This window comes from Erpetoichthys calabaricus, chromosome 11, assembly GCF_900747795.2.
Source record: "Erpetoichthys calabaricus chromosome 11, fErpCal1.3, whole genome shotgun sequence".
NCBI lineage: Eukaryota > Metazoa > Chordata > Cladistia > Polypteriformes > Polypteridae > Erpetoichthys > Erpetoichthys calabaricus.
This window is the reverse complement of record NC_041404.2, coordinates 65219996-65233316: the sequence shown is the minus strand read 5'-3', so window position 1 is coordinate 65233316 and position 13321 is coordinate 65219996. Positions and strand designations below refer to the sequence as shown.

Sequence of the window (13321 nt, the reverse complement as noted above, 5' to 3'; positions counted from 1 at the left end):
AAGCAGTTAATATTATATGAGAAACTTTGGCAGAAGAACGATATCTCTAAATCTGGTAAACGTAGTGCAAAGACATTGTCCTATATGTGACAAGAGAGCTGTCACTTCCCCACAAGCTCAATAAACTCTTTAAACCAGATTTTCACTTTTTCCTTTTGTGCTTATGGTTCATGTTTTGTGAAGTCTCTAGTTTAAACAGAAATATAAAACATTGATATTAATGGATTAAGAGCTGAATATCTGTCATATCTGAGGTAAGGTTAGGATAAATAAAGAATACTGTTACCAGAAATAGGAATAAAAGGAAAAAGCAAACACACATTCAGAATGAAGAGAGTCAAAAGAAAGAGAACAAATGAAAGAGAGTGAACCTTATCTGGAATAATAAAACAGAACTGAGACAGATCATTCTCAAAAAAATTAGAACAAAACAATATGGGTGCTGCATCTATGAAACCTAAAGTAAGGTTAGCCACACAGAGTAATAATTTGAGTCCTAAGTGAAGAATACTAAACACAGTGGCTACATGATGCTTGTCTGACCTGCTAGTAGAACCTCTGCGGAGTGCTAGTGTCAGCATAGAAATGAATTTAACACAGCCTATAAGTTAAAAGAACGCATTTTCAAGAGAAGGCAAAGATGCAGCTGTGCAAAATCTAAAACAGAATTTCAAAATAAAAATGTTCTTTAATATTTTGGACCAGTCAGCTCAATAAAGATTTTCTCAACTATAGGAATTTCATTCCGTGTTTGGGTGTCTCTATGATATAAACAAGCCTGGAAATTTGGATAGGGAGAAACTAATGAAACATTGCAATGACATTGAGCTTGTGCTCACATATGGTAAACAGTCAGATTTGTCTGGTACACAACTATGTGATGAGATTAAAGTTGTTAATCACAGAATTCCAGTTACTTTTTCACTGGTTCATGTTTTGAATTACATTGTATCAAATGGCTTCAGTTCCACCTTTCCTAATATCGTAATTGCATTACACATATTTCTGACATTACCTGTTTCAGTAACATCAAGTGAACTTAGTTTTTCTAAATTGAAACTTACAAAAACATATTTTTGATTTTGTGTGTCTCAAGAACATTTAAATGGCTTGACAAAACTTTCAATTGGACACCAAGTAATTTGCACAACACAAAGTATGAAAAGTATTCCTACCATGTAGAAAAGGGAAAAAATGTACTTGACACTTTATAGGAATACCTGGTAAATAATAAGTACTATTACTGCATAACTAAAACAAGACTGTATGACACAGTGCTAACTGGTATCTAATGTATGGATACCATTGAATAAAGAAAATGTTTTTCTGTATGTTTTGTCATTTAAAAATTGTAATAGACTAGGCCTCTGAACAGTCCAAATGTTCTCAGAAAACTTACAAATCCATCACAAATCCAAGATGAGGCAACTTGTATCATTTCCAGATGGACCAGACCATTTAGCTAGCTATTCTGGGGAAAACGTGTGGATACTTCTTGGTTGTATAAGCCTCATTCATGCTCTATTAATGACCTGGACAGTCTGCCTTATTAAATTATCTTGCCCAGGGTGCCAAAAACCCTTGGTCCAGCCCTGCTTGGAGGACCCCTTCCATGAAGCTCCAGTGAATTTTTCTTTGCCTCATCCCCCACCTGCACATTCATACCACATGCTCTGCCTTACACTGCTAACTTTGGGTAAGAAAAAATACCATTAGCACTCATTTGACCCCAAATCCATGAATGGATCCAGGATTTTTCTCAAGGCATGCTGGCACGCATGTATCCATTCCAGTGGCTTTAGGCAAAGGAACAGGTCTCATAAGTTTGATGATCTCTCTCTCTCTCTCTCTCTGTCTCTTGCACACACACATACAAAACACTTCTTAGCATGGTTCCATCTATTGTGACTGCGTCTCTATCCTGGGACCTCACCAGAATTTTCACAGCAAAAACACTTTTTTTTTTTTTTTACCTATATGATTTTTGTTTCCCAGCAAATCCAACAGAAGTGCCTGGGAACAACAGCAAAAATTTTATATATGTTTAAATGAGCCCATGAAGGCCAGTGACATCCAATATCAGAAGGCCCTGTAAGTTCCAGTTGAGACTTGTAGGGGGCTGCAGTCTATACAGAAAGCACAGGGCACAAGGCAGAAAAAAACATGAACATGGTTCTTTGCAAAGCCCACACTTACACCCACTGGGGTCAATTTAAAGTGTTCAATCCACTGACCATGCAAGTCCACACAGGCTAGACATGGATATGTAAGGTAGTAGCTATAACCACTACACCATTGTGTTAGCCCATATAGGCACAATAATAAATCGTAATTGTAATGTAATTTAATTGTGACTCAAAAATTCAACGATGTACCAATTCCTTCTACTGTAACTAAAGTGCAGGGTAAAAAAAAAAAGAATGGAGGCTGAAAATAAGAAATGTTACTATTTCAGTATTTAGTTCTAAAAGCTAACAGCAAGAGTAGGACAACAGAGGTATATCTAAATTTAGGAATAAGTGTAAAATAATAGAAATAAAATAGTACAATAAGATAATATATAATCCTGTGAAACTACTGAAAAGCACATCTCCTGTTTATTTGAAATAATACAGGATGTTTTTAAATAACAATGAACAATATTATTTAGAGCACCTTCAAAAGCAAATACAAATCCAGGACCCTTCACTGTACAATTTAAGTACAAGTAGCGTAAATAGATTGCTGAACGTTGTGTCTGGGGCTTGATCTCAAGTCTATTAGCTGCTAGCTTACTGTATATGGCACCTGTATATATAATGTCTTTTTGTTGAAGAAATAATGCTACTTTGAAATTTATTTGTCATGGTACAAAGCATGCAAGTATATGCTTCCTCTATTTATAAGGAGTTTTGATTTTAGTTTTCATTTGTCCCATATTAAAAACATGTCGTAAATTAACGTTGTGAAAAATATATTAACTGTGCAGGTCTATAGTTGAGGGTGATCATGTACTTTTATTTCCAGGTTTGTGGCAATTAGTGATCTTTATGAACCTACAGACGATGGCAGTGAGAGTCAGGTATGTATTGATATAGATATGTAAGTATTCTTTTCTGTTTCTGTCTTTGGATGGACTATGTAGCGTTATATGGATTAGGGAGCACGTGACTGCAGTTTGATAGTTTTAGTGCAAAGAGCAAATGGAAACTTTGTTCAGTTAGAGGGGTAACTACTTTGAAAGTTCTTGAAATACTTCTCATCGTTATCTTTTCTTTCAAACAATATTATTTTGTCATAAAATTGCATATTTAATAGTTGTCAAGTTCACTGTTTTTTCTCTTCTATTGTGTTTTATGCATTTTACTTTTTAATTAAATTGTTCCTCTAATATTAACTATTTAAATAGTTTTATGTATAGTAACAATTATTGTGAAAGGTGATATATATAATAAATTGTTCATAATCATACGGATTTAAAAGGTACTATATAAAATAATAATTAGCTGAAATACATTTACTTTACAAAGAGTATTTTACTTTCTGGTGTAGATGTGTATGCATTGACTCAGTGATTAAATATATTTTAATTGAGTACCACAAGCCCCATGCAACTTGTGAACCTAAACGCTGTTGGTTTCTGAAAGAATACATCACTCAGTGTTGTACATATTTACTGGGTAAATTTGATAGTCCTCAAATGAAACCAATCAGTATGATGTGAAACATAAACATAACTAAAAACCATAGTATGACTTATTGTTTTAAAACAACCCCATCACAGTTCACAGTAATGACATACAGTATCAATGTGATATCAAAATACAGTAATTATGCCAATTCAGGATACATTTCACCAGCAATTGAGATAGGTGCCTCGTAAACTAAATTCTTCATTTTGAAGAGGAGCAACAATAATGAATTGCAGAAACGTATTTTATAAAGAGATTTGTAATAATGATCATTGTGAATGACATATCTAGTTTCTAACTTTGCTCTTTTAAAATGATGAAACTTTATCCCTCGCCTTAGCTCACTGTCATCATGTAACTTTTGTACTGTAACTTTTCTAATGTCTAAGAAATCCTGACATTGTTTCCATAGATTTTTTCATCTCGTTCCTATGATGCAACTACTCACTTTGAAACCACCTGCAATGATATCAAGGACATCTATAAAAGGATGACTGGCAGTGACTTCGACTTTGAGAACATGAAGCGCAAACAGAATGATGTCTTTGGGGAGGATGAGCAGTGAGAATTGGTGAAGGGGGGCGTAAGCCATTATGCGAGGCTCGCTGTGACATCACCGCTGCGGATTTTCATATACATATACACAGACATCTCACTAGCATTTCTCAGTCCCTTTCTTCCAAATCCTATTTTCTCTCATGCTTGGGCTGCCACTTTATCAGAAGATACAGTATAGTCAGGTGGCTCACCTATCTTTTTGAGATGATGCTCTTTTACATTACAACAGTAATTTAGCAACTCAAGTGAACAGTTGCCACCTGCCATACTGTCTGTGTTGGGAGTCTATAAGTATAGTGGATGCTCTGCCGTGCCTATAATGTCTGGTTGCAGTCCACTGCCAGCTGCTGGTTGTCGATTTTGAATGCCATACATCTTTCATTGGTCTATACTTTAGGACTTCTTAAATAGCAGCCATCTGTTTAACAGAGCACAATCCTTAAAGATGTCAGGTATCTAACATATACACATGAATAACAGGCCAACTTTACCTTTATTTGAAGAAATAGGAAACAAAACAGTTTATGTAATATACTGTGCTTTTTTAGCCTTTGTCACCTGCAGGCAATGTGGAGCATAAAACTGACCTCAAAGTCTAGTGGTTGAATGGTGAATCTTTCTTGGTTTATACTAATGGGTTGAATGGAAGTGATTTCCTAATACAGTGCTGTTCAGGCAAATACATTACAGCAGTTTGATTTGAAAAGCAGGGGTCTTAGCATGTTCAGGAAAGTCATAGTTCACAAGATGCTTGTCTTGCTTTTTTCAAAGCCAAACATAAAGCATATTTAAACATTATCATAAGCACACCGATGAATGGCACCTTGAGGCTGAACTAGACTAGTGCTAGGGAAATCTTGATTGGGTGGCAGCTTGTACTGTACCCTGTGTTTCATAGCATTCAGTGAGGCTTGTAGAAAATGGGGAAGGTGGAAAACCTTACTGCAGTAAGCTGCTTACCATAGGACCTACCTGCATCCATGCTCACTGTTAGAAAGTACAGCTAATTTAAACATTTTTCATAGCATATATTCCATTTTTAGTTATTCAAAATGAAAACAAACTAGTATGTTTTTTTTGTTATTCAGAGTATGATTTGTTTGCTATAATTAGACCACTATTAGACATCAGCAGAATAGCCACAACAAAAGAGCTGTTTGACCAGGAAACTATGCAAACAAAGTGGACTAGATGTTAAAGAGGACAGACTGGAAGTCAGGCATGGAAGTAGTGATTAAGTTGGAGTTGATGAACTGTTTGATATGAGCAGAAAGGTTAAGCTTTGAAAGATCTGGGTGACTGTAAAGCAGGTTGGATTCTCATTATAACTAATGATGAAGACGAAAGGGTAAGTAGACCTTGGGTCACAAAAATGAATTAAGCTGTTGCATTGAGATACATCAGAGAGATGCTACACACACTGGATACTTTTGGCAGGAGCTAAGACAGAAACAGTCTGGTCTTATCAGCAGAACTGATGGACTGTCAGAAAGTGCCCTAATGTTAAACTTGAGAGATGGGAACAGCAGAAGGCTACTACCGAATAGCTGGAACTGATCAGTTGGAAGGGGCAGTTCATTCATATGAGCAGTGCTGCTTGTTTTCCTGGTAGCTGGAGATAAACAGATGGACCAAATAGATAATTTATATATATATATATATATATATTAGATATATTGCTGTTTTCTCCTCAAAACATTTTTTGTAGTAAGCGCTGCCAGTCTAGCTCTACTATTTCCTTAGCAACTTGTGAATTTGATTATATTAGTTTAAGAATATTATGATTTGTTTAATTAAATCTTCAGACTTGGTCCTGCCCCCACAACATTTTATGACTGCAATGTTTTATTTCAACCAATGTTCTGTTTTCAACTGGGCTCCTACCTTATTTAGACATGTGCTTTTTTATTACTTTGTATTTATTCATTCATCTGGAAATTCCCAACAGGTTTATTTACCTAAAAAAATAAATATTTTTGTTTTATACACAGATATACATATGTTTTACTTATTTTATTTTCATAATATTTTGTTCTTTTTCATTTGGAATGTAATTTTTATTTAAATTGTTCTTTGCAAATGAGCACACATGTGAATATCATACTAAAGGTGTCACTCCTCTTTAGTATTCATTGCACTTTGTACCTTTTGTGTGCTTTATTCTTTGTCATTTGTAACTAATTAGACAGGTTTAGAAGTAAGTAAATTAAAATGAATCAAGTAGAAAGGTTAAAAAGAATACAATTAAAAGCTATACAAAAATACAAATCTTTTGAGGTTTATACTAAACTAAAGCACACATAGTTCTTATTATGAAACAAGTCCAGAAAAAACAGCTGATTCTGAAATTGGTTTAAACAAAAATCTGCAGCCACAGTGAGCTCCAGGACCAAGTTTGAGAACTCTTGCTCTAAATGACTGCTGTAATGTAAGAGTTTGTATTTATTGTTGCCATTATCATTCAGCCCAGGAATGTAGTCATGCAGGGGTGTGTTAATAATGCATTAATGATGTGCTTGGTGACTAGATGTCATTACTCACTAGCTGGTTTGTGAGGCCAAAGTTGGTTTGCTGTACTTGGCACAATAACAGTACATTGGGCCCAGATGCTCCAGTGCAACACAGAGTAGGAATGAGAAGAGCACCATTCATTTCAGCAGTTCTGTCCTCTACTGTAATCTTATTAAAATAAAATGAAGATATGAAATTATATAATTTTTTTTTAGAAAAATACTATATTAAAACTACATATCAAATTGTACTGAAAAAACAAGAATGTAGTACACTGTAAAGTATACAGCCCAACATAACACTAATGGTATATTTTCTGTACAATTAATATTCTTGCTGTCTTAAAAAAAAGTTTGCTAGGTTCTTAGGTAAACATAATTACAAAAGGAAGTTCATTTGTGGTGATAGGAGACATTCCTGCTTCAACAGTGCACCTCTCCTAGATACAGTAGGGTTTGCATCCTGTAAATCAACAACCTTCACTTTAGAGATTGAATTTCAGGGGTCTTATTTTGTCAGTTTGGCTAAATCATGTATCTGTACACTTAAAAAATGTAATATTAAAATTTAAATAATTATGTACATGCTCTAAAAGCTGTGTGAAGCCAACGTTATCATTAGCTGTTGACATGTGAGGATCCTTACTTAACAACTGGCAAGTGATATAATTTTTGTTACAGCATTGTTTAAAAAAGTGTTAATTGATTCCAAAAGTAATCATGCACGTCTTCTCCAATCTGTTACCAGTTTTATCCAGGAGATGACAAAATGTATACATTTTCTAATTTAACATTTAGTTGAAACATCTGACCTGATTCAAGAATATATAAGTTGCAATATATTGTATTTTAGTTTCTCGAAGAATTCCTTTTTCTTGTGAAAGCCTACCACCAAGATTTCAATAATTGCAGTAAGTAGGACTAATTTTGGCAACTTTTGCAGTACAGATGGTTCCAGTGCAATAATAAAGTCTCTGGTGGTACTGGTATTTGTTTATATAGGTTGTAATAAGTGGCATTGTATGAACAGAATTGGAACGAGATCATGCTATATTCTATGCAGGAGTAACACTGCTTTTGTATTCCACAGCCAGTGTGACAACCTCCTCTTTTTTTGTTTTGTGGTTAGGAGTGTTCTTTGAGGACAGTTCCAAATAAAACACACTCCCCTTTTGCTGTGTGAAAACTAGATAAAAGTGTTTACAAGTATAACACACATCCCTACCCCTTAACCAATGTTTGGGAAGGGTTTAGCCATGCACATAAGTGCGACAACCAGACCCCCCTTGAGTTGTGGCAAAGGCAGTCTGCTGTACACATAACTTATAATTACTTTGAGCTCACCAGTAAATATAACAAGTCCTCCTTCCTAGATCATTAATACCAGGGCTACCTGATATTGGTTAAACACAGCACCTGATGGTGACGGACTAAAGGCACATTGAGAATACACCCAGTAACATTCCGATCCCACCCCCCCCCCCAACACCCACCCACCCAAAACAACCGACCACAGTCATGGCTTACAGTTTTAACATTACATACATTCCAGTACATCTATATTTTTGCTAATTCTAGCCTGGTTCTTCATGTCACTTGAAAGCAACCCTGACCTTTGACTTGCTGCACCTTTTGGGATGCTTTCTTCTGTCTGTGTGAGCACACATGTCTTGTCTGTTCATGTTGCTGATTTTATTATGTTTTCTATTAAAATAAGTAAAAAAGAAAAAAAAAGACAAATGCATGGCTGCACCTTTCTGGAGAAAACCAAAATGGTTTTTAGTTAACTTTGTTTTGTCTACTAAATAAAAACCAATAAAGCTGCTAATCGGAAAGGAAGAAACTTCACACGTCATTTATTACACCTCTACTCTGCATGGCCCATCTTGACTCCCCTTTTCAAATGAAGTACTATAGGCTGCATATATGTGAGATCACAGAGATCATATATGTGACTTTCTTTGTACTGCCCCTTTATTTTGAAATACTTTGGAATTATTTATTCTGATCTAAGCTGAGGTAGTGCTAAGGACAGGGCTATAGAAAAAGTTCAAGATTACAGTGGGCAAAGCCTCATACGGCATTCTGTACCATTAATGTATTACAGTTTGGGATATCAGTTATCTGCATTTTTAACATTGCAGAAATCTAAATATTATACTCTGTTTTCCAGACATTAAATGCTAAAATTCATATCAAAACTGCAGAAAATAAAATCTTAGTTTGCAGTTAATTTTGTGTGTTTGGACCCAAAGAGTCAGGGCTATGTAAATCGCCAAAGTGTAATGTAGTCAATGGTTGTTCTAATTTCTAAAATGAAAAATAAAATAATACGGTACACACAATTACATCTTGAAAAGCCAGAAATGCCCCATCAAGTAGTTTAAAAGATACTAACATATAACATATTTTACTATTTTCTGTACTTATTACTTCTGCAGTGCTGCAGAAGGCCATTATTGCTGTGATGATTCTCTTGTTTAGTGGGGTTTCTGCTGCTCAGAAATTTGTGCAGCCATGCTTTGCCTTTCATTGCAGTTTTATTTTTTTTTCTTTGTTTCTTCTTATTTTTAAAGATGAAACTCTTACATACTGTCTTAACTTATTTGGACTTACAAGTAGCTTGCTTGTGGCCATCTTTTGAACACTAGTATGTGAAAAGTACCTAATGTCTTGTGGAAAATGAAATGATAATAATAAAAGATACACACAAGTTGTGGAAATGGTAATTATAACTGGAAACTGTGCTTTGTGCCATTTTTGTAACTGGAGGTTACATTTTATTAAATTTATACTGGTTGAATGCAATCTTTTATGAGTATATTACGAAATAGAAGTGCATACAATATGTACGTATGATGGAATTTCTTCATTTATTATTGCCAGTATTGGTTAAAAAAAACAACTAAATTCTCAGAGATATTTGCTTTCGCCATACATTTCATATTAATTTCTTAGATTTCTATGTTTCATGTGAAAAAATGTAAATTTAAGAGAAACTCAACTGTTTTGACATTTCCTTGTGTAAGCTTAAACAGATTGTTAGCAACTCTTAGAATTAAATGTTTTTGTTCCATTATGGGCTGCAATAACTGTAGAAATTCCATGGCTTCAAATGGACAAACGTTTATGGCATTTACCTATTTATGCTTTTCTATTTAAGTTTGCAAATAATCCAATATTGTCTGGTGTGACTGAAATAACATTTCATTATTTCAAAACATTAATAAAATAACGTGGAACTCTGACCCTATGCTTTCACATGAAAAGTTTAATTAAATTTAAAAAGATAAACTTGCCATGTTGCTGTTCACAAGGACCTTTGCATATCAGTTGTAACCTCATCTTGGGCACCAACAGTTAAGCACCAAGTGAAGAGAAGGCCATGCAGTTTTGTGACAGGACAAAATCTGCAAATGCAGTTTTAGCTTTCAAGATGGACAACTGGAGAATGCATTGGAGCAAGCAAAACTTGGTATACCTTGAGGGGAAACAAATTAAGAAGTGATCACTACACAGCAAAAGGTCTAGACATTGAAAAACAATAAAAAAAAGTAGCCAATAAACCTAGGAACAACCATGTATGAAAATCATAAAGCTGAATCATGAAAAATGAATGACTTAGTACATACTAGATGCCATGACTCCAAGCACAACAGATTTTAAAAAATGCTGAGAATATCAAAATGTGCAGCTGAGTCATCTGACAACTGGTGACACAGAGAGACAAAAGAAAAAACAACACTGTAAAAAATTATCATTGATATTTACATAGGCTTAGAAAAATGAAATAAAATGCAGGTCTTATGGTCAAGCCTGTAATGGCCTGGCTCACTCACCTGACCCTATGCAGCTAGTCAGAAGTGCCTGCCTAACACAAGTAGCTCTGAATGAGCACAAAGGTTGCCTAATGGCATTGCTGACATACAGAGTGTGTGTTGTATGCTGGCATCATCATTTTGTGTCAATTAAGGGGAGTTTTAACTGAATGCAGTGTTCACTCCTAAAATTTCATGTTAGGTTCCCACCAAGAGGCATAAAGTATGCTTTTACAGTAATTGGGAGTAGCTGAAGGAATTCCATTGTTATTTTGCAGAATATCCTGAAGCTGGCAGTGGAGGCAGATTTGGAGGCACTTGGCACAACCATAACTTAAGTAATTCATCAGCATCTTTATAGTGTAATATAAAAGAAAAGAAATTATAAACAATAGGTGAAAACAATTAGTACATAAATCAGTAACATTATGCTCAATCATGTGAGTGTTTGCATTAGGAAGGGGCAAGGGCAAACTGCTTATTCTGCTAAGAGAAGAACATATAGTTAAATGCAGTGACATGACTGTTCTAAAGTAAATTGAGAGAGCAAAATAACTGTTAGGCATTAAGAAACAGTCAAATAGGGAATCTGAGGAGGAAAAAAACTAAAAGCCAGGGAAATGGGTGAAGGCATGGAATTGTTTGAAAGTTACTTCCCTGCACACTGAGTAACACAACAAGCTTTAAAATGATATGTATAGCACCAAAGTAGATTTTCAAGCTGTTTAACAGTATTAATGATAGTTGATATAGGCACTTACAGGAGGTCACCAAGTGTTAAACAGTTATTTTAGTTACTTTATTTATATGCATGTTCTTGACTTAAAGAGAATTAATATAGTTTCAAGCAAGCCAATTTAAAAATAAGGCGAATGTAGTCAGTCTTATATGATATTGGGCCTTTAAGAAGCTTATTTCTAAGAGGCTTATATCTGCAAGAAATGCCAACTAATCAAACTCCTTGAGTACAGAGGTGGTGAAATACTGGATAAATTAGCTAGGATGCATAACAGAAAATTGGAGTAAATCACCCAAATATTCTTTAGGGATATAGTGTGGATCTCTAGATTGCCATAGATAGAGACTCCAGTTAAGATGAGTTGAAACAGACAGGTCATGGTTGGATGTATATTTGCATATGGTAAGAGGTATATTCTGCTACAGAGCATCAATCCCAAAGTTAGTTGTTTCCAACCACTATCAGGAGAGCAGAGCTAGATGCCAACGCTTAAACCGTAGGTACTTGTAAGACTGTGGAGCACCAGCACGTCACCTCTAAATTAGCTAAAAGCAAGAAGTAAGAATGGATACTACCGTAAGGGACTCGGATTATAATAGAGATTGACACATGGATTTGCTGTAGTGACAATGCAGAGAAGGTGAGGACTGACACGGAAAGAGATCAGATGTTGTCATGAGAAAGCATCCTGCTTACAGTGTTCACAGATGGTCTTTGCGTGGCTGAATAAAAGGGCTCTCCTTTTAGCTCATACTTCAAGAAAAACATCAGCTCACCACAGTGCAAGTCTGCAAACTGAGACATGATATGAGTCCACAGCAATTCAGCCAGGGAATTTTAGTATGATGTACTGTCTTCCAGGTGCAGAAGTTGGAGACCTCCCTGAGTGTGTGTATTAGGTCATTTGCAGAGCCGTTTTGAGTCCAATTGTCACCGATCACATTAAAAGAAATGACAGAGGTGAAGTGAGGCTACCATCTTTGAAAGGCAAATTTAAATAGCTATGTACTGAGCTAAGGACAAGAACTGACAGGTCTTAAGTTCTGCCTGTGCCTCTTGCCGATCCAGGTATTTCTGAGAAAGTCAGAAGTTTTTTGTATACATCAAATCTCATTGTAGAATAGAGGTTGGACTACATTTGAACAGGACAGGTATTAGAATTTGTTTCTTCAAACAGAGAGTAGCATAGCTATGTGGAATAAACTGCCAAACGGTGTCACTTGTAATTTGGGAAAATCACAAAATTTTACCAGGTGGCATTTTGCAAGATGCAGGTGAATAAGGATTGACAAATTATTTTGGGCTAAATAGCCTGTGCTTGTCAAAACCATTCTTGTGTTCTTAAGTGACAAAAATGCAAAAGCAATTCGGCTCTTAATGGTCACAGATCATAGCAATGCAGAAAAAAGGCACAAATATAAATGTACTAAGTTACAAAATTTGCTAAAGCAGAATCAAAATAGCAGCAAAATAATAAGAAAGACTGCAGTGGGTTGGCACCCTGCCCGGGATTGGTTCCTGCCTTGTGCCCTGTGTTGGATGGGATTGGCTCCAGCAGACCCCCGTGACCCTGTCTTCGGATTCAGTGGGTTGGATAATGGATGGATGGATAATAAGAAAGACGTTTAAAAGTCAAAAACAACAGCATTTGTTTCCAAAATTAATCAGAAGAGCAGACAATGCTGCCTGTACCCCCGTGTCTCATTTCATGTGGTAAATGACAGCTAAAACATCACATGCCACACCATCTAGCCATGTTTATTGCATTATGTTAGCACACTAAATGTGTGATATAATGATGTCAAGTCCACCTTGGATTTGGTTAACGACGGCAAAAAAATAAAATGCATGAAAGTAATTCAGACTAATGTGCAAAAACACTATGAATCATTGGACACGTCTGATCCCAAGAGTTGACTTAATTTAAGAGCCAGTTAAGACTTTAGTACTCTAAGGCACTGGTTGAATAAATGTTGATGCTGTGTAATAATAGCATGTGGGCATGAGTGCATGACTGTACTGCAC

General features: G+C 35.6%; 1 protein-coding gene across 1 annotated transcript in view; it reads left to right on the top strand.

Annotated features, from left to right (window-relative positions):
• Positions 1–9468, top strand: part of LOC114660500 (rab GDP dissociation inhibitor alpha) — a 50844-nt gene extending 41376 nt beyond the window's left edge. Inside the window, exons 10-11 of the mRNA XM_028813230.2 lie at positions 3007–3061; positions 4084–9468. Of these exons, the coding sequence (XP_028669063.2) occupies positions 3007–3061; positions 4084–4236 (208 nt within the window). The 3' untranslated portion in view covers positions 4237–9468. The remainder of the gene's footprint in view (positions 1–3006; positions 3062–4083) is intronic.
• The last annotated feature ends 3853 nt before the right edge of the window (positions 9469–13321 follow it).